General features: G+C 38.6%; 2 protein-coding genes across 4 annotated transcripts in view; one reads left to right on the forward strand and one right to left on the reverse strand.

Moving 5' to 3' along the window:
* Positions 1–370: 370 nt before the first annotated feature.
* Alpha-man-iib (alpha-Mannosidase class II b) overlaps positions 371–27,472 on the forward strand; it is a 68,994-nt gene continuing 41,892 nt past the window's right edge. For both annotated transcript variants that reach the window (XR_014427037.1, XM_083055945.1), the window contains exon 1: positions 371–855. Coding sequence is in view for 1 of the 2 variants with exons in the window: in XM_083055945.1 (XP_082912071.1) it covers positions 538–855 (318 nt within the window). In the remaining variant the exon portion in view is untranslated. The remainder of the gene's footprint in view (positions 856–27,472) is intronic.
* LOC145946365 (uncharacterized) overlaps positions 23,843–27,472 on the reverse strand; it is a 62,152-nt gene continuing 58,522 nt past the window's right edge. For both annotated transcript variants that reach the window (XM_083056001.1, XM_083056002.1), the window contains exon 4: positions 23,843–24,244. In XM_083056001.1, the coding sequence (XP_082912127.1) occupies positions 23,933–24,244 (312 nt within the window). In that variant the 3' untranslated portion in view covers positions 23,843–23,932. The remainder of the gene's footprint in view (positions 24,245–27,472) is intronic.

The raw sequence follows: 27,472 nt of genomic DNA on the forward strand, positions 1-27,472 counted from the left end.
AATCTGTCTGTATTTCGATCAGTCAACGATAAAGAGCGCAGTGTACGCGGTATCGCAATTAATTATCATTAATGATCATAGCTACTATTCAAAATTTGATTTCGATTCACCGCGTTTCCCGTGTTTCGGCACGACGCCCGCTCTATGTATTATCATTACAAGCTTATAAATTTACATATTCGCGAGAACATGTGCATTTATCTACAAAATTATTTTCCCACAAAATATATTAATATCGAAATTTCGTTCGAAATTAAGATAATCATTTAATTTTCAATATTATTTAATTTTCAGTCTTATTTACATATAAATTCGGCAAATGTAAATAAATATTGAAAGGAAAATCTTTTCTCTCTGTTTCAAAAAGGTCACCTCTGTTCTGCCGCGACGTTCCATGGAGTTGACGAAGGACGAAGGCAAGGCTCGATCGTGGATCGTCGTCGTTGCTGATGATGCATCCCTAGATGAATCCACGTGATTTACGAACGCGGAGCCTACCAAGTACGCGAGTAGTCGCATCTCCGAGTCGATCGAATCATGTACAGAATACTACGTCGCGGTTCCGGTCGCGTGTTCGTTCTCGGCGTCGTGGTGCTGTCGCTCCTGCTGTGCCTATATTACGTCAGCCAGATCCAGGCGCCAGGTCCGTCGTCGTCGTCGTCATCGTCGGGTCATCCCGCCGCCGCTGCCATCCTAAACGAGGAGCTCAGATACGACCGCAGCAGCTTGACCTCCGTCACCCCGGATTACAGCGAGTTGCCGGACGCTCGAGTGTCGCTCGCCACCTGTCCTCTAATCGCCCCGCGAAACGCCGACATCGACGCCCAGCAGGAGTTCAGCAAGTTCGACTTCCAGGTAAGTCTGCACGTTTATATCCTTCTTTCGTTATTTTCTTTCTTCGTGCAACCTGTTTGCTGTGAAATATTTTTTTCTACATGACGTAGACATTTAATATTTGTGCAGCGTCTCTTTTTCGCGAAAAGCGATCGAATAATGGTTGACTGATAATGATTGAGTCTGAACAAGTATCCTAATTTAAATGATTCGTAAAGTTAAGAAGAGGGAAAGTGGAGAATGGAGAATGAAGCCTTTATTGATAGCTTCTTTTATCCATGAGATTATTCTTTAACATGTACCTTTGGCGCGGAGTATTTATGTTCGCGAAAGTTTTCGCGGAATATATACGAGCGACTAAATTTTATACCAATACTTCATACTTGGCGCGCAAAGTCCGATCGTTTTAAAAGTCCCGCGTCATTAGCCGCGGAACTTTCGTCGTCCCTCGCGAGAGTCTATGAACTTTACTGATTTAATGGTTGGCCATTGTAATAAGAGAACTCTTCCATTTACGCGCGGTGTAATAAAAAAGTCGTTTGCCGTCACGTCATATATTTTTCCTTTCAAAATTTCGCAACGATGATGGAGACTGATTAATTAAAAAGAGATCGGAGGATTTTTTGGAAGATACGCCAAAGAAGTTTCGCAGGGATCGTCGATTCATTTCTGACAGTCAAACGAATTGAATTGTCAGGTTTTTGTTTAAATTATTTTTTTTAAACAATCTATTGTATTAGTCGCCGTTCTTGATAAGCACTAGGTTTGCTTATGCCGCCCCTGACGCGCTTGATAAGCGGAAGCGCAGTCTACAATTGAAATCTTCTCGTGTTCGCCTAATTACAGAGCAATCGTCCGCTATTCTCCGCTGCTTAGCTGTTCAGGGCAGTAATTTCCGACATTGTATACTTGCGACGGTTTATAATCGAGATGCAAAGGAGCATTGATTTCGATGCTCGCCGAGATTCGCTTCGTTACAAGAATATCGTTAAAGATCTGTTTACCGTAATAATACGATCATAATTGATTTTATTTATTTATTATCTGCTAAATTCACATGTGCAAAATTACGTATTTATACAATTAAATACGGAAAATGTAAAAATAAAAATTATATTTACGAGTCTTTAATATTATACAATATTTTATATATAAAAATATTAAACACGAAATTTAGAATTAAAAAAAATATATATATTGCAAAATTACAAGATTTCTACATTTCGACGTGTTTCAAAGCTGTTCATTTTTCAAGATTTATTCAATTAACTTAAAAGTTGAACTGTGTTAATTATTTCACTTCACTGTTGAAATGCGAAATTCAATTTACCATTTTGCAAACGATGTTCCTCGCTTTGAGTTTCATTTCCATCGAACTCTAGTGTTTAAAAAAAAATGTTGCAAACAAATGCAATGAATTCGGATGATATGTTTATGCTTGTTACACAGTTGAATGTGTGAACGACGGGATATATACACACAGCGTCGAGACCTCTGACTAATTTAATTAACCGGCCGTATCCTCGCGCATCGAAAAATTGGCGTTATTCTGTAGAATCGAGAGGAGGGAAATGTGCTGAATCGATGCACATTTTGTTCGTGATCTCGTTCATCGATTATTTATGGCCTTGCGTGACGAACGAGTTTCTCCTCACCGAAATTTTTATATCGTACACACGCGTCGTTGTAATTCGGCGAGAAAATCTAGTTTGTCTCGTTTGTAGTACGAGACATTTCCCCTTTTTGTTGGCGGGCAACTTGTCACGACCAAACGTTTCTGATAATGCGACCAAACTTTCGCGGCAATAAAAGAGCATTGTTTTTGTTGACTCTTCGCCGTTATGGCGATTTCTCTGCAGGGCTCGCGACGTTGTTTTTAATTTTTCACGTACAAAAATGCATTAAATTTTTGTCGAGCTTATTTCCCGTTCGTTACTCTTTTGAAAAAAAATAAATAAATAAATAAAGTCGCAATCGCAGTTTGCTGTCGCAAATTTCTACCTCAACTTATATATTACCTCTGCAACGAACACGCATTCTCTCTCTGTCTAAATTTTTCCGTATATTCGTAGCAACACAAAGGTATCGCAGTTTTAATTCCCGGTTTAAATTCGAATAGTTGATTTCGGAAGTTGAATTTGCGATATTAAACTCAGCTCTTTTCAATTTCGCGTGGAAAATCCAAAACATGTGGCGCAATAATCGATGTTTCTCCGTAACTGGTGATGACAACGGGGCGACGGGGGGGTTCGAAAAATCGCACATCGCACATCAGTCCGGCAGAAGACTAATCGAACGAAAATTAATACGTCATGCGATAATTCGCTCGAATCTACGAGCCCGATACGTCAGTTACACACACGATGAAAGACAAATCGAGTTACGCGTTGCAAAATGAGCAGCAGCGACGACGACGGGGCGGCTAACGACGTTTCGAATTCGCGTCGCAAATTGAATCTGACGTTATCGCGCCCCGTGTGCCTGAAAATTGCGCGCACAATTCCGCACAATCCTCCGAACGTACCACGTTCGTCTAATCCGGCATCCCTCCGATGGATTAGTCGCGCACGACGACGGGCGGAGGCCAATTGCACTTAATTGCCAGTCAAGGATGCTCGTTAAATTCGCTTTAATTCCGCGCCACGCCGGTCCTCGTCCTTGTTAAATATGGAATTTCAATAATGCCTTGTGTCGTCGTTGCCGGAACGGAGGAGTTACTTAGACAGAAAACTTGCTTTGGGAATCTCCCGATGTAACTTGCTCATCATCCATCCGAGCGTTTATTAAACGTAAGCGAAATGAAGTTTTCCCTCGCCATGTTAATTTCAGCAAATAATCCAACTACCTTTTATTATAAATACAAAATAATCCTCGATACATGTATTCCGACACAATTGTATCTTCTTGTATATTTTTTGGAAATAATTTTTTCAACTCGCGGAGAATACTTTTCATAATTCGATTTTATTCGATACTTTTCAACCATGACAATTGAGTTTATGCGAAAGCGCGATTGGATTATCGTAGATATTTAACGAATTAATTGGTTTCCATTTCGAGAATGGTTTACCGGCGCCATAATCAGAAGTATAACATAATCTCGCGCGAGCGGCGCAATTTCCAGCGAGCGAGTTGCATATTGATGATCGTATTGACCATCAGGGCACTCAAAGAGCAAAAAGTTGCATTTATGATAGCCTCCGGTATATATGTACTATATTCCGCCGTAGTTGCGCGCGTGGACAGATTTACAGCGATTATCGTGTATTTATTTCGACGTTCACGTTACTGCGGGAGCGTGTATCCTCGTTTATAATTCATCGTGGATCGCGGAAAACATCAAACGCCGGAGTATCATTATAGCGAGTTAGTAGAGTACATTTAGAAAATTATACCCTTGGTGAAACCGTGTTTTGCCACGTAATCCGTTGACTGCAACAATCGTTCCGCTGAACTGACTATTCGTTTACGGAAATAACATTATTGGCGAGGGATTTCGTATTCAGTCGCAATTTATTAGCGTTTGTTTGGTTTTCAGAGAGCGAGGGAGAGAGAAAGAGCGCGTACGAGTACAATTTTCGTTATGATTTATCGAAAACTTTATTGAGAAGTAAATGTATTTCCGTCAAATTTATGATGAAAGCCTTGTGAATTACGCAGAAATAAATCACTGCGAAAATTAATTAAATGAAATCCCGCTTGAATATTATTATTTGAACAAATAAGCAGTCGTTCTTAAAAAAAAAGCACGTAGAGACTTTTTCTAAATTTTCGAGACTCAACATGTATCTCCAAATCGTCGAGAAGCTAATCACGATTCCGGACAAACATTCTATTCAAGCCGAGCGACGATATTTCATTCGCGGCCGACGTTTTCGCTAAAATTCGTTTTTCTCTCGTCGTCGGTGAAGGTTTCCCCAGACGCGAGAAACGTCGACAGGGGACGGTGGTCCGAATATCTGCGAAACGAAGGCGTACAATATCCTGGAACTCGCCGTCCCGTTCTTTCTCTCTTGGCGAGAGGATCTCTTTTTTTTTTCCTCCCTCTCTTTTTCTCCTCCCATCCGTTAGCAGACTACATTTCGCAATTTGCTTAAGCAAACCTTTCCAGAAATTCATATCCGTCCCCCGAGCCACCCTGGCGCGCGCGAGACGCGTCTACAGCTTCTTCTCGGGTAAGCATCGTGCATCTGACGTTTTTAAGACATAATCCTGACATGATATTTTCTCCTTGTGCGTGTTCCGTTGGAGGAGTTGAGCCGAGAAGACGCGGGCGCGGGATATAGCTCGCAATTGGGGCGTGTTGATCCGTCATCCGTTCAAGAAACGAGTCTCTGAAGCATCCTGCGATGCACACACTTTTGTGTAAATCTCTAAAGCGATTTATTAAACATGTTTGCGAAACGCGAAATTTTTAAAACGTCACGTCGAGCAAAGTATCTTGTATGTCTGAGAATTAAAATAAACTTAAAACGAAGCTGCGTGCAAGGAAATAATCAAGTACGATAAAGTATGTACAATATTAACGGGGCGAATCTAAAATTAAATAAACTACGAGTCCTATAAATCCGCGTGAGATTTTCGATCGCTTCTCTACGATTGCAGTTTTGCGAGTTCTTTTATGTAACCGTATATCCGGGAAGCTTTCACAGTATACAGTTACGTTTTGTATTCTGTGTCGGTGGTGGAGAATTTACGATACATTTTTTACAAGTCTCAAAAATCCTAGCTCTCGTCCCAATGCTTTCCAGACAGATTGCGTCTCGTGCTCTTGACATTTTTAAGATATAATTCAGACGTGATACTTTCTTCTTTGCCAGCTACGAGAGCAGACTCGAAGAGTTGAAAGTCGCGACGAAGTCTCTCGAAAAGTCGAGACTGCTTATTTCGAAATTGGGTCATGATTTACTTTTTCATCTTTGCAACTCAAATTAGTAACTTTGTCTTTTACATAGAGAATTATCGCGTCTTGAAAATTGATTACTTTGGTATAATACATATATGTACACTTTATAAAAATATTTTACTTTGAAATACAGATTTATATTCACACTTTAAATAGATTCTCTCGTTCAACTTGAATCAACCTCTCGGTCAATCTCTCTCGCAGTATATGGATTTTTCTCTCAGACTGTTGCGCGACATTATTTTTGAACAATTTTTATATAATTACATCGTGGTTTTCGCGAGTGTCACGGCGTGTACGTGCTCGAAAGGATCGTACGTGCCTTCGCTAATAGCGCGAAAAACTCTTTTTGCCACTACGCTACATAAAGCGTAGCCGTAAGATATAGAGACCCGGAAATATCTTCCAGGGCGCATTGTTGAAATTTTCGCGGAATTTACAGGACGAGAGAGAGAGAGAGAGAGAAGAGACAGTGCGCGTGTGCTTCACGCTTGACACATATTCCGCCTTATGCGAAAATTCTCATTAACAATTTAATGGCGCCTCGCCGCTTATAATCTCGCTTCAAACAATGTCTATTCGCTTTGTCCACGCGGCAGGACAAATTACGACCCTCCATTTAATTTAATACCCTCGTCGTTCGTCCGCGTGTCGTCGCGTTACGGTGTTCGACGTGACGGAATAATCCTCAAAGAACATTGTTTTCCCAGCGACAGATACACACGCTGATCAAGCAGAATTGTGCTTGAGGTGACACTTTTTCGTCGCTTTCGAGAATCGATAAACGGCCACTTGAACCCGACGAAAACATAATCCGCAGACTGAAAAGAATGAGAGCGAAAGAGAGAGGGAGGAGAGAGAAGAGGAAGATATTCAGCGACTGAGAAATAAGTAAATCCACGCGACCCGATGGTTCCTTTTAGTCGTCGTTCCGTCTCCTCCCTTTCGTTTCCTTCCCTTTCGCTACACAAAAGGCACTGAAGCATATCCGCTTCGTAATCCGCGAAGAAACGACTTCGTTACCGGATTTTCTGTACCGTAACCAGCCGACGACGATGGCGTCGTCGTCGTCGTCGTCGTCCTATCCGCCGCGGTGCTCGCGAACGATAAGGCGCTTTAATGCGTTTTATTGATTGCAGCGGTAAACAAAATAGATATATCCGCATTTTAACGCGGTTAGCTATTATTCGTTCTTTTTATACGTCCTTTACCGGTCTTTCTAACACGAACATGTCGAATTGAGTGCAGTTCTACTGCAAATAGAACACGAGATAATCTAAATGTATGTGTGTTTTTCACCCTGGAATGTTTTATCGAATTGACACGATAATAATAATATAGTATATCAAGCGATTATGTATTTTGTTTCAATTATAATTTGCAATCAATGGAAGATTTTAATAATTAAAATGTCATTTATAGCGAAATAAACATTGTAGGATAAATTACTTTTGAAAATATATTTGTTTAAAAATGTGCATAGTAAATTTCATACGTCATCGTTATTTTAAAAAAATAATATATTATTTCGTATGGATATAGTAATTTTTTAAGTGAAAATAATTTTTAAAATATAGCCCGTTTAAAATGTGCGCGCGTTGTATATCAAGTCTATGTATTTATTTGAGACTTGTGCATTGCTATACTATCAATTATATTCAGAATCACTGGCGGATCCTGGAGGAGGGTTTTAGGGTTAAACCCCCCCCCCCCTTGCAAATTAAAAGAAACAGTTTTGCTGAATTTGTTTAAAAAATATAAATAAAGAAAAACAAACATTAAAGAGCTATCGACGTCGTTGATCCTGGAATAAAAGCTAATCATGAAACCAAAAATATTAAATAAAATAATTTTGCAACCTCCCCCCCCCCATTATCGACGTCAGGATCCGCTAGTGTTCAGAATAATAACCTTTCCTATACGGATTTATACGATTGGAACAAATTCGTTCTCTTCTTTCTGCTAGCTCCGCTACTCTTGAAGAAGAACCCGCAAATATCTTTTATATAGCGATACGTGCCTTCAAATAGGAGACGCCGCCGAGATTACGATGGATCTTTTACAAAGAGTCTCTTCTTCTTTCGATCGAGTTCATTCTTTCGCACACGTAACAGTAGAGATCATATATACGTGCATATTCGCGAAAAAAGAGTAATCGGATACTCCATAATTAAATCGAATTTGAGAATCAATCTCTCTCGCTCTCCCCCTTTGGCTTCAAGAGTGCACTGCATTTTCTTTGTCGCGTATAATATAACGAACCTTTCCAAATCTTGCTCTCTCTCGAAATTACGCGTCCTCCTTCCCTTTCTTATATATTTTATACACGCTCTACTTTACAAGTAGTATCGCGTCGTACGAGGACCGAAGACGTTCTTCAAAGGATTTTCCCGCGTTACCGCGCGACCTCCCTCTTTCCTTCCCTCCCTTTTCGTCCTAGAAAACGCAACTCAGCGCCGATGGAATTGCACGGCCTAGGAGAGAGAGAGAGAGGAAGATGGGACAAACCGAAGGACCAAACAAACGCGAAAAAGGGAGATGAAGGAATAAGAAAAAAAAAAAACGATAGAGATGAAGGAAGGTGCGGGAAAAAAGACGGTTCTTTTGAATTGATGCGCGGGCGGGCAACCCTCGCTCTGATTTGCAAAGGCATTTCCGGGATTGTCGTTCCTTGTGTAGCGCGAATTTATTCTCCCTCGTCTTTCTCTCGGCATCGTGGTCTCGCCCTCGTTTCCGGTGACGAGGTCTTTCGCGCGATCGTGCGTTTCTCTTCTCCTGCGCATCCTTCATCCCCCAGGATGTTCCTGCTCTTAATACTCGCTGATACGACGTAAGGCGATCGATATCGTCGACGATGACACGGCGGATCTATCAAATATACATTTGAACCGGTTATTCGCGACAAGAAAGTAGCGTGTATCAAATTCTATCGCGGACAGGAAAACTGATCTTCAATTAAAGAGAGATATTTATTACGATATTAATCACATATCACCATTAATCAATAAACGTGAAACAGCAGTCAAATGAAAAAAAATGTCGCTATTACGCTAATCAATTTAATCAACGTGAAAACTTTTAAATCTGTTTTAAATTATAACCGTGAGGTATTTTTGAAATGACAAATGTACGGAAAAAGTTTATTTTTATTTTTGAGATAATTAATTCATTCGCATCAATTAATTGTACATTTGTTTTAAATAAGTATAATTATTATTAGAGCCGTATTGTTGGGAGCGCCGCAATTTAATTGCGATTATCTCGTCTCTCTCGAAGAAATTGCAGTTGCGAGCGGTAACGAATTTTGCCCACCCTATCTCCTTAAAAAAAAAAAGAAGAAAGAAAGACAGAAAGTATCCGACTACTTTGACAGTGTTTTTCGCGACGTCGCAAGCCGTCCGATTCCGTTTGCTCCATACTTTAGGAAATTCACGGTAAATTAAGTTTCTTGGTCTCAAAACTCGCGGCGGTATGACTCGCGCGAGCGGCAATTTTCCGCGACGTGACAAAACGTCAATTAAACGACGTCCGCGGACTCGCGCGCGGTGTAAACAATACGGAATTCAATAAACCTCGCTGTTCCTGGCGCACGCGAAAGTCCAATATTTGACTCGGCCGTAGATTAAGCTCGAAAGCCCGGCGCGCGTCGAACTTTCCAGATTGCTCTCCCGTCGCCTGTGCCGCCATTAATCGAATATGACAACTTTGACTACTGGATCAATGATCGGCGGGGAGTGCCGGCAACTAATATTCAGACCTTTTTTATTCGGCATATTCAAATCATAAAACAATAAGTAGTAGAATCGTTTTTTTTCCTCGTGAACGAAAATAGAGAAAATGTAATTGTAGAAATTGTAATAAAAAAAAATCTGCGAACTATTTCTGTAATTTGTGGCTGCGAGAAAAATTATGAATGCGCACAAGTACCAAAATTTTCATAAAGAAGATAATGTAAAATGTACCGAAGTAATTTTTTATTTGCTCTCAATTTTCGTATGCTCTTCTGGAATCGTTATTGCAAGTTCAAACTTTGCGAAGACCGAAGGAAGAGGGAAAGTTTGCGAGAAAAAAAGCGAGGGGGAAAAGTTTGAAAAAAAAAACTTTTGTATTTTATCATTTCCAAACTCTTATTATCTGAAAATCATAACGAGAAGAGATTTCTGTATTTTTCGAGGTTCGCGCGCAAATCTCTCGTCGTCTCATTTTCGCGAACACGAATCGGCGAGAGATGTCACGTAATTATAACGGGCAACGCAATCCAAGCCAGCGAGACCGTCGGCGCCTTGGGTTTGATTTTCGCCTCTGCTACATGTCCACGTGTAACGAGCTGAACCCTCTAATTGAACCCCCGCAGGAATGCTTCTGCAGAAACCTCTCCTCTCTCCATCGGAGAGGATTACAATACGCGGGTAACCGTGGACAAGCGGCGCTGGCGACAGGTAAACGCATGCCACATGCCTCTGGTCAGCACGCCAGCCAAATATCAATTAGTCCCGTTAATGAGAAATCTCACCGTGCGTCAATGTTAGTTACGGGAGTTACGGTGCGCGCCACCGCTCTTTGTACATCGTGTTCCTTTTATTTGCGAATTTATATTAATTTATGTATCAGCAGAAAATATTCCGCAGAATTTTCATTCTTTAGTGAAATGCTTTTAATAATTCTGAAAAATTGAAACACAGGTTGCTCAATTATATAGAAAAAATTCATATCGTACATTACAAAGAAAAATCGTAAACACCCTCGAAACACTTAAGTTTTCTATTTAAAATAACGCGAGGATTTAAAAAATAAAATTTGAAAGGTATCTGATCTGTCATTTTAAACTTTGATCCAGTTTGAAACAAAGTTACACAGATGTCTGTCTAAAATTGATCACTCGTTGATTAATGTTTGTGCAATTGCAAAGATGCGCTCCGTGATGAGACTCGGGCGGATGAGAAGGAAGGGAGAGAGAGAGAGCTTTGAGCGGCAAATTACTTGGATGTTGAGGCGTAATCTCTGCTTAGGAATCGGATAGAAATTCATTTCAGTAGTCGAGCCGAGATATACACGCGGCGACGCGACGTGGCGCGCCCACAAAATCTATTGCGGGCAAGAAACTCCATCAGAGACGCGGCTGCAACTTCGTCCATTCAAGAATAGTCGCGTGACACCGCGACAATGAGGCCAAACGCAGTGCCGTTCTTTTGAGATCGCTCGCCTGCACCCGGCATTGTTCGCCGACTTTGCATTGTACCGTCAACTTTTGAATGTAATAACAATAAGAAACGCGCGTTATATAAAACACCCGACACGTTGCGCGTAAAAAAAAGCCTGTTAAAGCGCGAGAGTATATTGTCTCACAACTCCGCGAAGCGGAGTTTATTAAGTTTGATTAAACAATCTGATATCTATTAATAGTCTTTTAAATAATAACCATTTCTTCATCTAATCATTTTTTATTTCGTAATATGTAAATTGCGCATATACATATAATGTATATATTTCTTTATTATTATTTATTATTATTATTTATTATTATTATTTATTATTATTATTATTATTTATTATTTATTATTATTTATTATCTTTATTATTTATGTATATATTTCTTATTTTTCTTCACTTTTTTCAAAACGGTGTGCCTTGCTCAGGAATTATAAAATAAATCCGATAACTTCGGTTTTATCGTCTCTACTTTTGACGATTTAATTCGCTTTGCCGATAGCTAATGTTCGAGGATAATAAAAGAGTTCGACCTCGTTTATCCGGTCGTTCGTCTCCTGTTGTGAATAGAGTCGCCCGGTCCTTGCATCGGGTACTCTCGGGCCAAGTGCCATCGCGGATAACGCTCGAGGCGAGCCGTTCGATCAGTCGTTGAGCATTACTACTTAACTCGCTTCTGTCGAGCGGAGCGCTCGTCCAACTCCAAGTCCTCTTTCGAGCGAGTTTACTCCTCGCTTCGATTTTGCCCTCGACAAAGGTGCAAGAGGTTCTTTCTCTCCTCTCTCTCTCTCTCTCTCCTCTCTCTCTCTCTCTCTCTCTCTCTCTCTCTCTCTCTCTCTCTCTCTCTCGATTTTGACGCGAAAGATGTAGCAAATTGTCAGACAACTTCGATACGATGGAGAAGCTTTTCGAGATGTTAGATGTAGTGTCCGATCGGTCGTCGGGCTTCGTCACTGATTTCTCTAGGTACAATCAAACTTCGATTACCTCCAAAAGCGAAACCGTGAACTGTACACGTGTCGATTTTGGCAAGCTTCTTGACCTTGGGCGGTTTCAATATTTTAGTCGGTGGGAAGGTAATACATTCTTTTCTGTCTGGCCAAAGTGCGGTTAAAGTAACTCTCCCTTGCGTAACAGTTCTAAAATAGCCTAAAATAGAGATAGATTGCGGTGGAAAATCTACCTTGCAATCAAGCGTGAATCTTCTACTTTTATTTATTGTGATCTAATAAACTAATTAATTTTCAAAAATATGTCATATATACATTATTAAATTCAACTTAAACAGACCCTAAAAGATATAACTACTAAATTCTTTTAAAAATTGAAAAGCGACAAAATAATGTAGATATTAATGATGTGATTAATTAGTTTTTAAAAAATATTTTTTTTTTTTAGAAATGTTATCACAATTTTTTAGAAACGTAACAATCACCGCTGTAAACTAAACTTTTCTCCATATTTAACAAATCTGTGATATTATTCTGTTTTCTAGACATTCAATTTTCTAGACTTAGCCTCCTTTTTGATCGACTCTTGATGTGCATGGATCCACAGAGTTTTAGAATGGAAATTGCAATGCCAATCCAATCTGTCTCTTCTCTCTTTTTCTCTGTGAACTTTCGACGACGCTCTCGTCCGCGCAGATTCGCCCTCTTTCGCTTTTCCGCTTTTACTATACCTTTTCTCAGAGTCGAAAAGTTTAAAGAAGTTTGCTTATGCCGCAATCAAGAGAAAGAATAAGAAGGATCTGTCTTATTTATCTTTCCTCTCGGCGGAAAACCTGATAGCTCGGCTTGGCTTGGCTTCGATATAATCTCCCTTTGGCAAGTCGGGAAAGCGGAAAATGATAGATAAATTTTAGACCTTGGTAAAAGGGAAAAACATATACTTTGCCTCAACGGTATATTTGATTGACATGCACGCGAATTTTACTACAAGTACAATAAATTAACTTTAAAATACATCTTACATCTTAATATAACAAAAAGTATACTTTTTTGATAAAAAAAGAAAGAAAGTTAATTTGTGTGTTTTAAAACTGACGAAAACTAAATTAAGAAGAAAAGTGAATTGTGAAAAGAATTTGTATAAGAACTCGTATAAGATTTTCATATGAATGGTACTATTCTGTCAATTCCAGTAAACTTTTTAGCCTTTCAGAAAATAGAACGGTTGAAATATAAATCGAGAGTCTGTGCAATGTATTTCGATTTGAGTATACTCGGCATACCGGAGTTTGTGGGTCGCAGGCATGATGACATCATCGGGTATCTTCCTTTGAAATGGCGAAAAATCGATACACTCTGCAGAAAAGAAACATTCGATTAAGATACTATCGTTTACGTCGTTCTTCGAAAGTTGTTTATTTAATGGAATAAAAATGTCTATTGAAAATTACTGGGGGAGAGAGACATGGATACATCTTTGAATGTCGCTATATCGCACGCTGCGCGTACAATCCTAGTAACAAGTATACACTGAGTGGGGTTGAAAAGCACTAGGGGGCAGGAACAGGGGGAGAGAAGGGGGAAATCTTTGATTCGTCGAGAACCACTTCTGCGAACCCTCCTTTTATTCTTTTCTTTTTTTTTTTTTTTCTCTTTGCTCGCCGCCTCATCTGCACGTCGACATTTCGTTGCCGACGTTCGCGAGTTTCTACGACCTTCCTTCGCTTGGCTTCGGCTCCCCCTTTCATGACCGCAGTCAAAAGTTCGCTACAGCGCATTGTGACGGAAATTGACGGCGCGAAGAGAGTGAGAGACAGCCTCTTTTGATCGGCATTCAGGTGAAACCGTACCGAGATGTTGATCAAACTCTCAAGGAGATAGAGGGTCGGTAGGAAAAAAATTAATAAATAAGCGAAACTATATAAATTAATTTCATTCATTGTTAGCATAAAATGCTTGGAAAGAATATTCAACTTGAAATACGCGACGAAAACTGCCATATATCTTTCTTCTTAATAATGGAGATACATTTTCACATTTCGCAATTTATTTCGTATAATTATTCGCGTAAAATACAGGGAGAGATACAGAAGAGAACGAGCTATGAGCATAAATCGCAGATTAAAAGATTTTAATTAGAATTAAATAAAAACATAATCCCTATGAAAAATGCATTAATTTATATGACTCGATATCGTTGCTAAAAAAGGATTTTTATCGCTTGGAATGTTTTCATTATTCTTCGAGTTAATTTGCGAGGCACTCTCGTTGCTTAGCCATCTAGATATCTGCTTTTGATCGACAGCCTCATAATGCATGCAATGCGTAATGAGTGCTTCGCGCTCGTTGAATTATTATGTGCATGGAAGGGAACGACGAGGCTTCATCGAGCGTGCCGGGAGGAGAAGAAGGAAGAAATAAAGCGCAGCGTTGACAAATAACAATTTGAATAAATCAACGCGCGTTTTGTACGCACGCGATACTCATTCCGGTGCTTAAAAAAACGTGTCGCGTACGTAACGTTAGATACTTGAACGTTTACTATTAACCATTTCAATATTAGTATCTTTAATAATTTAATATCAGTCAAGTAGTAAATAGCACAGGTGTATAATTATTTATTATCTCCGCGACATTATTAAGCACAATTAATCTTATGTAAAAAGAAAGGACCAATAATTCTCCGTCAGCAAACTGAGTCAACTGAGTCTTTTAAGTTCACCCCCTATTATTTTTATGTTCTAGGCTTTCAAAAAATCTAAAAAAAATTCTGAATTATTTGTTAATATCTCTATTATAATATCTAATAAATTTGAAAGCCATGTATTAGATCCAATTGTTTATACAAAGCGAAATTTGAAGGGCAATTTGGGAAAGATGAAAATTGATTTGTGCCTTAAAAGACCCAGATTGCTGACGGAGGGTTAAACGTGAAATAATTTCTCTGGCGATTGACAAAAGTGCGACGACCGATTCGATAAAGCGGAAAAAGTGCTGTCACCTTTTGATGAACGGCGACAATCCGATTATGCGTTACGCGAACTGTATCAATCGCGCGTCGGAATTGAAATCTAAGGGGGCGGAATGCGCGGGTGCACGCACCACGCACTGTTACATCGCTGCGTACGCCACGTTAATCCTCCTATGGAATTATCCACGTACGGCTGCACGCTCGCCGATTATTCCCCGTAGACGAGCTACGCCGCGCCGGTTTGATTCGCACACGATACCGCTAAATAATTTGCAAGAGCGAATCTGTTCGCCTGCCAAAATATTGACTCCTAATCCGCCCGCTCGAATTCTACTCTACCTCCAACTAGTCGATTCTCTTTACAAACTTATCGCTCGTATTTATCGTAAATATGATCGAATTGGATAAGTCGAGCGGATGCGATATTAGACAATTAAGTAGAATTGCTTCTGACTAACAGCATGGGATTAAATTAAGATTTTAAGAGAGATTAAGACGTACGCTGCCTCTTGAAACTATGTGAAACGCTAAACGAAAATGATTAAAACCATACCCTCTTTTACGTTTGGCTATTATCAAAATTAATTTAATTAGCCTTTCGGACAATTCATGAATTCGCACTCGTGTAAAAAGCTGATTGACGTGCACATCACATGCTATATTTTATGTATTAATTTTGTATTAATGTCATTCTGTCACCGTTCATACATCGATCTCGAGAGAGATAAGGGTTTTTTTTTACATATCGCCGACGTGTAATTTTTTCGTTCCGTTACGCGCCCGCTCGGGAGAGAAGATCCTTCTCCGCAGATTAAACACGCGCGTACGTAGGTATTATAGATTTTTCGACGCGATTGCGTGCGCTCATCGTTGCGCTTCGCTCGCATGAATTTTGCAATAAAAGCCACGCTGGGGGCGCCCGCTTATTTTCTCCCTTCCAGAGCACCGCTCTCGACATATTCTCTTCTGTCGCCCCCCTGCCGACCCTTTTAACCCCGTCCCCTCTTCGTTTCCTACCCCCTTGTCTGCTCCGGTGGAATTTCCCTTCCGCATAGTTCCTCGGCACTTCTCACGTCAGCTGCGATCGCTCGTTCGTGAAATTCCACCGCGCTCGATATCGGTCTTTTTTTTTCTTTTTTTTTTTTCTTTCTTTTCTTCTCCTTGTCCCTTTATTCTTGTGCTGTCTGTCTCGGAATATTCCGCTCTGTCTTTTCTCTCCCTCGTTCTCAGCCCCCAGAAATAATGCCCATGCATGGGTTATAAAACCCTTCTCTCGGCGATTTTTTTTTCTTTTTCGTACTCCAAAATTCGCGCGAGGCTTCGCGAATATCTCTACTTCTCGCTTCTATCCCGTGAAATCTGCCAATCTCACTTTTTAATCTTCCTCTTCGCTCTCTCGCGAAATTTATTCCGAACGTTGTGTGTATCCGAAAGACAATTTATATTCCATGTATGAATTTTTTCGTTATACATGTAACATTTATCAATACGATTTAGACGAGATAAAAAAAATTTAAACGAGACACAATACTCAATGTTCAATGTTGCATTATTCTTTATTGCGATTCTTAGCTCTCTTTCTTTGTTTTTTTGCACAAAAATTCTTACTCTCCGAATACTTGATTAATTGGCTGGCTAAAAATAACATTTCACGCCTTAGTTACCGCACTTAAAAACTTGACAATTATCTCGCGTGCATATTGTGCGCGCGTGCCGCGAATTAAATCGCGATTACGCGATTACGATCAGATTGCTGCGCTAATACGCCAGTTTAGATTACCCCAAGGAGAACTTAGGTATATAACGCGGTTGCATTTAAAATCCTCCGCCGAAGAGCATTCTATATAAGAGAGAAATCGCGCGGTTTCAGGAGAAAATAATCGGATTATCCCGGTTAACGTGATGACCGCTCGACCGTCCGTCGTATTTGCCATTAAATCGTTTAATTGGTTATTTATGATGACGAAAAAGCGGAGAGTATAAATAATTCATCGGCCGAAAATTGGACACGCTACACACGACTCGCAAATGGAAAAACATTGATTACGAGATATTCAATCCAATCCGGATTCGTCGTTGATTAGACATGTGCGCGCTCGTACGTTCGCACGTTTAATATTAGATTCGCAGAGGCCGATTAAAAACAACGCGTCGAATATAATAAAATGCGTTACTGATCTTGATTAATAAAAATATTCATCTCGGGAAGGAAGATTTTGGAGAAGCGAGAAAATATGCTCTCGCACGACTAAAATTTTGAATTTATTTAATTACTTTCCCGACTGACATATCACGAGATTTGCGAGCAAGAGAGAAGCGATTAAAAAATTGTTGTTGGTTGCTGTTTTGCAAAATATACGAATTTGTTTAAACTCAAACTTCCTATATACGTTTTATTACACATAAACGATTTGCAAATAATATGTTAGACTGTTACTACTTGTGAGTGTCTCGCAAATGTCAGACTTTTACTACTTGGAAATTTTTTTTCAAACTCCACTTACGTTGCTTTATAGTCGACACGATTGACTGACCGAATTATAAGTGTTCTATATTATTACATAAAAAAAATCGATACATTGCATATATAATTACATAATGATACTCGATATTTTCGATGTTTGAAAAACTGATCTCTCTAACTCGATACTTTTTAATCTTTTTGTATTATTTTTAATAAACTGTAACCATATTCGCAGTATTCTTCATAAATATATTATTATAAAATTGTAGAATATTATAGAATATAATATATATTTATGAATAAAAAGATTTAAGTTGGATTTATCTCCTATACATTTTTTCACAATAAATTTTTAGATTTTTTTTTAATCAGTTCTAATTGCCTTTAGCGATTTATTCCTCAGAAATATATTTATGAATAGACAAGCAATTAAATGAATATTTTGCCATGCAACAAGACTTACTTAATTGGCTCGCATCGTTTGTCGCGCGCTTTTTATAATTCCTGGCCGCGGATAACGAAAGGTGGAGAATCTCTCGAAACCTTCCTCTCGAGATCTAACCCTCGACGAGAATTGTCGGGTCGTCATCCCGCAGTTTTCCGTATTATACGCGCGAATGCGTGCACGGCGGCCTAAAAGGGAGAATGGGGGAGACCCCAAAAGGGTTTTGACCCACGTGGTTCGTTCGTTGGACGATCCTCGATGCCGGGCGACGTCGCATTCTTGTAGGTGAAACGAGGTGGACCGTGGTAATGGATTTTGTTCGGCGGCTCTTTGTGCTCGCGATTAATCTATCAGCCTTCCGCGCGGTGGCCGGTTCTTCCATTCGGTGGCTCTCAAGCTCTCCTGCCCTTGATCGCGCCGGGCTTTCCAGACGGCGACACAGCCAGGTAATTATATCCCTTTTCCTCTCCCTCTATCTCGCGTGACACGTAATCGAGATACCCCGTCGTGCTTTTCTATCAGTGCCCTTGTCGTTTTGTTTTTCGGTGTCTCGTGGGATAACTTGATATTACGTAGATTAAAGGGTTTGATTAGGATGGGACGAGAGATGGAAAGAGAAAAAAATTATGCTTTTCCGATATTTTTATCACATAGTCAAATTATGTGTTTTACGAAACGTTTTATATATGTATTTTTTTTATTTTTTTTATTAATACATTTATTAAATTGATCATATATTATTGATATATTATTATTATAAATAAATCTTTGGAAATAATATATGATAAATGCATAAACACATTCGTGTAACGTTTATTTCTCTTTATGCAAGTGTGTGTTCTATTTGTGCTCGTACACACATGCTCAGCACATGCGGTGAACATGGTTATTCTAGATCGACAAATCGGGAGAGAGAGAGAGAGAGAGTAAAAAGGAAAAAATACAATATAAATATATTCTTTTATTTTAACATTCTCTCTGACCGATCGTAGCTTTTTTAAACCGCTGGCAAACTGCGCAAACGGAAATTGAAAAATTAAACTTTTGTTTTTCAGAAGAAAAGTTATCATTTGTTTATACGAAAGAATTGTATATCAATTTTATTTCAATCTTTCTCGATATGTATTAAAGAAAAGCGTTTTATGTTGAGCCACACATTGCAGACGCAAATTTTAAATTAATGAGAATAAAAATAATTTTCGCGCGAATTATTGCAGTCATTGGAAAAAATAATTTTCAGAAAGATATAACATAAGCATATTTTTTCTGTCGTTAATCTTCATTTCGGTTACATAAGGGACTGTATTCTCCACAAATTTGAAAATGCGAGAATGATAATAATCTACAATTTGTCGAATATAATATATATATATATATATATATATATATATATATATATATATATATATAACTGTAGGAATAATAAAAAATTAATTAGTAAGATACTTGGACATCGAATAAAAGTCGGATAAAAAGATGTCAGGGGGAAGAAACTTTTACTGCAAATGGTGCCACTAATGACAATGCTCGTCACTCGGCGTATGGTACACGAATGCAGACGACGAATCGATTTTACATGCCAGATGACGTTACGCGATTCTGAAAATTTACGAGGCTAATATTTTTTCGTCATTTGCCAGTCTGGCGGAGCAAAACCTTTCGCGTTATTAAGAAATGGAAGTCAAATGCCGATTAGCAATAAATATCAAAAACGCCGTCCTAAATTACGAGAGAGAATCTATTCGGAATTTTTTATATTCCCAGAAATATCGTTGCTTTCAACTTTAGCATTTAAATTTTTTATAAATAAAATAACATTTATATTTGTATTATTTTTATAAGAGGATTAAAAGATACAGGACAATATTTAGATAGACGACACATCGAGAAAGAGCGAATTTCTAACGCTTGGCGGATAGATCTTCGATTCTTCAAGTCATATTAACAATTCACAAAATTTGGTTCGAAAACTTGCGTAATTAGCAATCTCCTTCGACATTCCAGGATAATGAAACACGCTGCTCCTCGAGCGGCTTAAGCGAAAATAAATATAGCCTCCGGCACTTAAATAGCTGCAAGATTCCTAAACCAGGATCATACTCGTCGAAACTTTGCAGCGTCGCGCTTCTCTCATACACACACACACACACACACACACACACACACACACGCGCGCGCGCGCGCGCGCGCGTGCGCGTGCTTCTCGCAAAATTAGTTCCTCCGCGGAAGCGCACTATTCTCATTAATTATGTAATCGCGTTTCGTTACGCTCGTACTTCCCCCGCCTCCGTCTGCCTTTCTTGAGCAATATCTCTGCGCGTTTAACTCGCGTTCTCATTCTTCGAATTCGTCGGTGACATTTCTTACAAGATATCAAATAGACCGCGAAAGTTTCCCCTGTCTTCTTCGAGATAAAAGTTTTCGCGCGTCAAATTTTTCCCCGCCGAATTTTTATCCAACCGCATCTGCATTTATACGTTAAATTTTTTGCAGCGGAAAAAACATGCGTACGATTGAAAAAATTATTTTTTTTAAGTTTTTTTTTTTTGACAGACGTTTTTTGGCAGAAATATTTTCTATAAATTTCGCCGGCGCATTTCCGGAAATCGGAACGATATGCTACGGAAGCTAGGTATTTTGTGAAATACTCTCGCCGAAAATAAATGGGATATTCTTTGGATATTATTTTTATTTAATTTATCGAGACAGGCGCAAGATTAACAATGAAATTAGAGTTTACACACACGATTAAATCGAATTATTTGTTTTCGCATAATAACATTTTTATTGTAGAAGAGCAACGCGAGGATATTATGCTGGCTATTCAGAAGGGCAAACGAATTTTCGTTAATATCGCTTTTACGCTCGCGAGTATTACGGCTCACAATGCCGGCATTATAAGATCCCATTCTCTATTAAAGTGGATCGCCAATAGAAAATGCGCTGACAGCACCTTTCTTTTTATCCCAGCCGTTCGAGAAGATTCAGCTTCATTGATCAGATCAAATTATGTACAAACCAAAACTTTTTTTTAACATATTTTTCTGGCATCCATCGTGTTTATTACAAATCGAATAATAATCACATCTTTACATATGAAAATTTTACTTTAATCTCACAGAATATTTTTCTGTCTAATCAAATGGTACAAAGAATAGAATAATAATATTTCGAGAAATTTTTAATCTTGATAAAATGAAAACAAAATTAAGATCGGTCGAAAAAAGTCTTTAATTTTAAAATTACAAAAGAGAAAGTTTTTGAAAACTCTTGTACATTATAATATTAAAGTTAAGCGTCTGACGTTTTACACGCTACACACACACACATAAACAGGCTTTATTCTCGAGACAAATAGATGACATGGCAGGTATAAGTCAATCGATATTTAATTAAATGTCTCGCATGGCAGCTTGCCTGCTTCTCGCTCGTAACGCTTATTACCGTGTACGGCTACTCGCAGTTAAGAACGATCAATTAATTAAGCTTGCCGTTTAGACGAGCATGCACATGTATGTACACGCACACGCACACAAACACACATACGCGCATTTCAATCCGCGTTGTTGTTGTTGTTGCAGCTACGTCGTTTTATACCACCGACCCGCCAGTCGGAAACAACAATTCGCTATTGATTTAGCCGATAAATGGAATTAAATACTCACGCGTATACGCCCGAATCCTGGGTGCCGCTTTTGTGCTTAATCACGCTGCTGCCGCTGCATTTCCGTTTCCTGTGGCAACAAACGCCGGTCGTTTTAGTAGCGCTCGCAATTCGCGCTTTTCCCCGATATTACACGGCTTAACACGAGTGCCTTCGATCACGATGCCGTTTCGGAATCGCAAACGCCGCCGTAATCATAAACCTATATCACTAATGACCGTAGTGTAATGGGATCCTAGTTGAACGAACGTGCAATTATCGAATAAGTATTCATTTTATTCGCCATAGATTTTATCTCGTCACTTTTTTGTACGCGTGTTTATCTTTATACATATATGTACGTATAAAAGAAAAATTATCTATTAGCTACTCTTTCTCCCTCATCGTCTTTTAATTTTAAAATCCAATTTATCTACTATGAAAATCCATTTATCCACTATAATACAGACTCACACAATATGAGTAAATAAAAAATATTTTTATACCGATGCAATATTTTCCGTTTATTAAAAGAGTGACAAGTTGTGATCGTCGAGTCTATCTGAACTTGTTATCAATGCGAGTGAAATATATATATATATATATATATATATATATATATATCAAATTCTCGCGTCAATATTAAAAGTTTATAAGCGTGTCATTGTTGCGTCGCGTGAAAGATTATCGAGTTGATTTACATCGTCCCCGTCAGCCAGCCAGCCGCTGTTTAGCCGTCGCGGTTTCGTGCGAGCTTGAAAAATGAGGAGTTTAATTTCAATTTGCCATTGAGCTGGGTGGTAAACCTCGCGTGCTCCTCGCACGATCGCGCACCCCGATAGTCCTTTTCCTTTATCGCGTGGACGACGATTAAGGGTGGCTTATTTTAATAAATTCTCATCGCCGGCTTTTCGACCTAATTTATTCGGGATCTGAAATTTTCAACGAGTACGTTTTCCTCCGAGAGAAGGATCTGTCTTTATTTGAAAAACATATACGTAGATATTAATGTTCGTGTCGTGTATAAATATATTATTGGCGCAATTTTTTTCCTGATGAACGAGGACGACAATCGCGCGCGAGATACATCTGCGATAATCGCGGTAATCGCAACGAAATTTTTCACTCGCTGCACAACACGTGTATGTATGTATGTACATACATGGCGATTAACACGCACTTTATGCACGAGCGAGTTTCGGTCGGGACGATATACATACATACATACTCGGTGTCGGTCGAACGAATTAAACGACGGCGAATCGTGGTTAATCGCATGAAAACACGAGTAGAATGGCCCTACGGCGATAAAAAAATACGCTGATACTGCAGTCGAAAAGGGTGAGTTTGTTGTTGCGATCCATACACAAATCGGACAAAAGTAAAAAATTTTTCAATTTTTTTTTCTGCATCGGTCAATCTTGATATAAATGTCAAATGTTGCTGCAAATACATCTACAGACATATTAAGTAATCGTTGAGTACGTAATTAATGTTAACATTTTTTTGCGACTACACATGTATTCAGACATTTCAATGTTTTATTTAAATATGAGAAATATGAACTTGCCGTTTTGTTACGGTGCATCTAATTATTTCGTCGATTAAAAATCATTAAAAAAAATTGACACGATTGCGATTTTATGACATATTTTATTTTATTGACCTTTCTCGCAAACACTTTTACGGACTTTTTATCCAAGCAAATGAAATATATGAAAGCAAATGTATATTTTTTTACAAAGAGCATTTTCGGTGCAATTTTTTTTTCTCTCTAGAAAAAGCCGAGCGATGAGCAGAGCAGGGTAGGCCAACGAGAGTTTCGCCCTTGTCGGAAAAGAAACGAAGCGTTCGCCCGTGAACGCAAATCGGGAAATCGAATTCCGTGTGCCGCTTCAGGTTAGGCATTATCGGCTTTTAATCAAGTTCGCTCCTTTTTCGTCCACTCCTTCCCTCCTCACTTTCTGACGTGCCTCTTTGCCTTTGTGGAAGCCCGGCTCTTCATTCGCATGCTTTCGAGCTACGCTGCAGTTAGTTAATCGTCTTTCGCGCGAGTTTACTCTATTACGGGGAACGGGGTTCGGAAAAAAGTTTCACGATATCACAATCTAATACTGGTAAATTGATTTTTCTCAACTGTATACGAGTAAATTCGATTGTTTTTTATTTGGCAATTATTTCTTAATCGACTTTGGCACAAATATTTACGTCATTTTTTTTACTTGTCCTTATGATAATTGGACTTGATGATTTTTAAAAATCATTATATTTGTTTCAATCATCGCCTTCGCGGTCTTATATCTTTATCAAACTAATTTCCTCGCATTTTAATTTAGCTCGATAATTTATCTCGATAATTTAATTTATATTAAATTAAATTAAATTTATTCCGCAACGCGCGAGAAAGTCGCTTTAGATTTGTCTCATTCGTTCAATTCGCCCCAGTCGCGCGTCAAACATCGGGTAGGAGAAAAAAAAGCGCATCGTTCGTTCAGACGATCGAGACCGCTATTATTCTATGTCGTCGTATTTGCCGGCGGAAATTTGGAAACGCGCGCGAGTCCACCGAATAAATATCGCGTCGCGATTCGTGCGACTAATGGAAATCCCAGAGCCCGAGCTGCAGCGGAAAGTTTTTGGACTCTGCCCAACCATCAATTTTCCGACCCTCTGTTGCTGCGGAATCCGCGCGCATATCCTTGTGGCTTCGTCTCTGTCCGCTTTTTCGTCCATCTTCCGCGATCGATCGACACATTTTTGCTGCTTTCGCTGCGACAATTCCCCGGATGCGAAGACGAAAGATCCCGGGACGGAAGTTTTTGCCTATGAAAGTCTCTTTCTTAATTTTTGTACGTAGTCTTTCGGGGATGGGAGAAAGGGGGATGGGGTATTACGTATGCTTTTATGTGTTCTGCCGATGAGAGATCGATAATAATGCAGTGTCGACGATGTAAAACATCGGCGACGCGTTTCCTCTCCTTGCCGAACAAGAAAACTTTTTCTATTACCTTGGCGAGGGGGAACTTTTCGAAGGAAGCTATCGACGCGAGCTTTATATGTACTGATGTTTTTTTACGATCTAATGCCTCGCTAAACTATTCCGAGGGCAGAAGCGACATGCGAAAACATATAACGTTATATATCTCGATGATGAGATGTAACGTTGAAATGTCATTGCTGTAAAATTCGAGCGAACTCTATGGCGAATATGTATCGATTTTATTTTTGAAAAATTTTTTTATTAGTATACATGCTGATATATATTCTTTATAATAAAAATACGACTCTTGTAATTTGCTTTATTGTTTTCATGTTGCTTGAATTTTTCACTAAAAGTCTACCGTGTAAACAGAGAATTAATTTATCATTTAGTTAACAATTTTCGCATTAAAACAGTTTTGAAGAAGCTAGAATCTAATTAACTACATGATTGATTCATAAAAATGCAATGTATATATATGTTGAAAAAACGAGGACACAACTGCGTCCATCAATATTTCAATTTAAACAGAAACGTCTAAATGCTTGTTAAATATTGGAGTAAAACACCGATAATGGCTCGACGTGTCGCCTTTTTAATGAAACATTTCCGTACTATTAAATTATCATTAAGAAAACAAAAGAATCGTGTCTTCTTCTTGCTTATAATACCGGAAGTGACCTGTAGAAGTCTCGATATACATATATAGAGCTACGTGTAAAACAATACGCTACATCTACTTACAGTTTTATTAAGTGTTTTTTTAGGGAAGTCACCCTACTTATTCTTTATTCTCTCATCAGGGACATTTATGAAATATTTTACAAAAATACTCGTTAATTTTTTAATTACAGAAACAAGGAAAGAATTAAAAAGATAATAATTAATTTCTTTATAATTAAAAAATTCTTTTCCTTATAAAAATTATGCAGAAACTTCAAACGTTTCTAACATTTCGCGAACTGTGTTTGTAAATTGCGAGTGCAATCGTTGATACACACACATATGAATTTCATACACGAATCGAAAATTCGCCAAGTAGCTTTTGTTTTAAGCTAGTTTTGCGAAGGGTATCTTTCGCATCGAAACATGTCAGTCCTACCTTCTCGTATCGCGGATCGTACCTTTCCTGGTTCGCTGCTCCGAGAATGAATAATGCGCACGTATACACACACAGAGAGAGAGGCAAACAGGTCAACCCTTAACCCGCAGTCTCTCGCAACCCTGCTTTTAGGTACGCGTGCGTCCACTTTGCCGATGTCGATACGCGGATATCGTTACGCTATCCCGTCCGCACGTTTTCTCGAAAACACATTTCCTTCGCCTGACCCGATTCGCCCTCTTCCATTTTACTACGTGGAGTCTGTCATCTATGAATTTTCTTCGACGAGTTTCGACCTTTTCTCGTAAAATAATACAATCTTTTGGTTTCCGAAAGCTGAAATGATGAAATTTTTCATTCTTATTAAACGATTTTTATTTCATCTGAAAATTTCTTTTTGATACATTTTTTGTTAATTAAAGTAAAATGTTCCTTTCTAAATTTATGTTTTTTTTATAGCGACGAGATGAAAGAGGCGAAAGCAGCACGGGTTCTTTTTCTCTCGTCTCAAATTCTAAGTTTGAGGTGGAATTAAATAGAGATTCAAGAGAGTGTGTTTGCGATATTATTTATTTTAATTTGAGGTTTCCATGTAGAGGGATATTTGAAAATTTTTTTACGTGTGCTCTTATGTTACAAATAATACTACATTCGTAATATTACATTCGTAAATTAAAATATTTCCAGGAAACGTCCATTTTCATTTACTACACCGCACTTTCAGTTTCCATTAAAACGTCGTCCCTTGATTTTTTTCTCGCGGTTTCTTTGTGTCACGATTCATATGCTCGCGCATTACTATATTTTTTTATACAGGGTGATCCACAATTATTGTTTATTATATTTTACTTTCAAAAATTTCTATAAATAGATTATTTTCAATCTTTGCCGAAAGTCTCTTGATCTAAAAATACGATTGTCGATTGCTTATACATTGTCATATATTTCAGTTTAATCGTGTGTATAGCGTGAAAATAAAACTCGCAAGAATGAATGTCTCCGAAACATTCTCCGTATAGATGCGCGAATGCAGAATCGACGTATATATACGTGACCCAATTGAAAAGTCGATACCTTAGAATTCAACAGAAGGGAAAGGGCCCGCGCTGTTTCCGCCTCTTTCGTCTTCTTTCATCTCGTTGCCGTCTCTTCGTCATCGAGCACGTTCCGGATTCCGTGAAAAGAGGATGGTAGGTCTCTTCCTTGATCAGCGAATTCTATTTCGCGTCGAGTTATTTCGCCATCGTGTGGTTGCAACGCGCAAAAAAATATTTATGCGAGATATAACGTACGTGCGAAGCTTGTAAAGTAGCGCGTTCCGTATAAATAAACGATGTAAAACGATGACATCGGCGTGGTTTATTTTTCAAGGGTGATACATGCATAGTTTCTAAATTCGAAATTAATTTAGCGTAAATTTCGCGGTCCGGGACATTCTTCTATTATTACAGATGAATCGAATCGCAGGGATGGTGTAAATCAATTTTTTTTTCGTTCCGCGAACGAGTTTGAAAAATTCTTGCTTTTAGAGAAAAGTGTATGAAATTGGAAAATATATACGGCGACCAAAAATATCCGAAGACTGTAAGAGGTGTAACATGATGAATAATTGAAAAGACTTCGCTTTCTCCTAAATAATCTTTTTCTTTCCATTCTTCTGTTTAAATTGTTCGAGAGAAATAATAGAGAAATTCTCTCTCTGACTGGTTTTATAAAGAAAAAAAATGAACGTAAATTCTCTCATATTACCAGTTCAGATTGTTATATCGGATATTTGTATCGATCAATCTTTTGTATAATGATGCTAAATGTAAACCGATATCTGAAAGAAATAATAGCGCTTTTATGAAATTGCGCTACAAGATGAAAGACGATCAGATTTCAATCGATTATTCCTACATTGATGGATTGCTCTTGTGTTGTTTGTATATTACTCAATAAAAATCTGATTACATCGCGTACTTTGCTT

This window comes from Prenolepis imparis, unplaced genomic scaffold (genome assembly GCF_030444845.1).
Source record: "Prenolepis imparis isolate NDT839.2.m4 unplaced genomic scaffold, iyPreImpa1.0 SCAF_15, whole genome shotgun sequence".
In the NCBI taxonomy this organism is placed as follows: domain Eukaryota; kingdom Metazoa; phylum Arthropoda; class Insecta; order Hymenoptera; family Formicidae; genus Prenolepis; species Prenolepis imparis.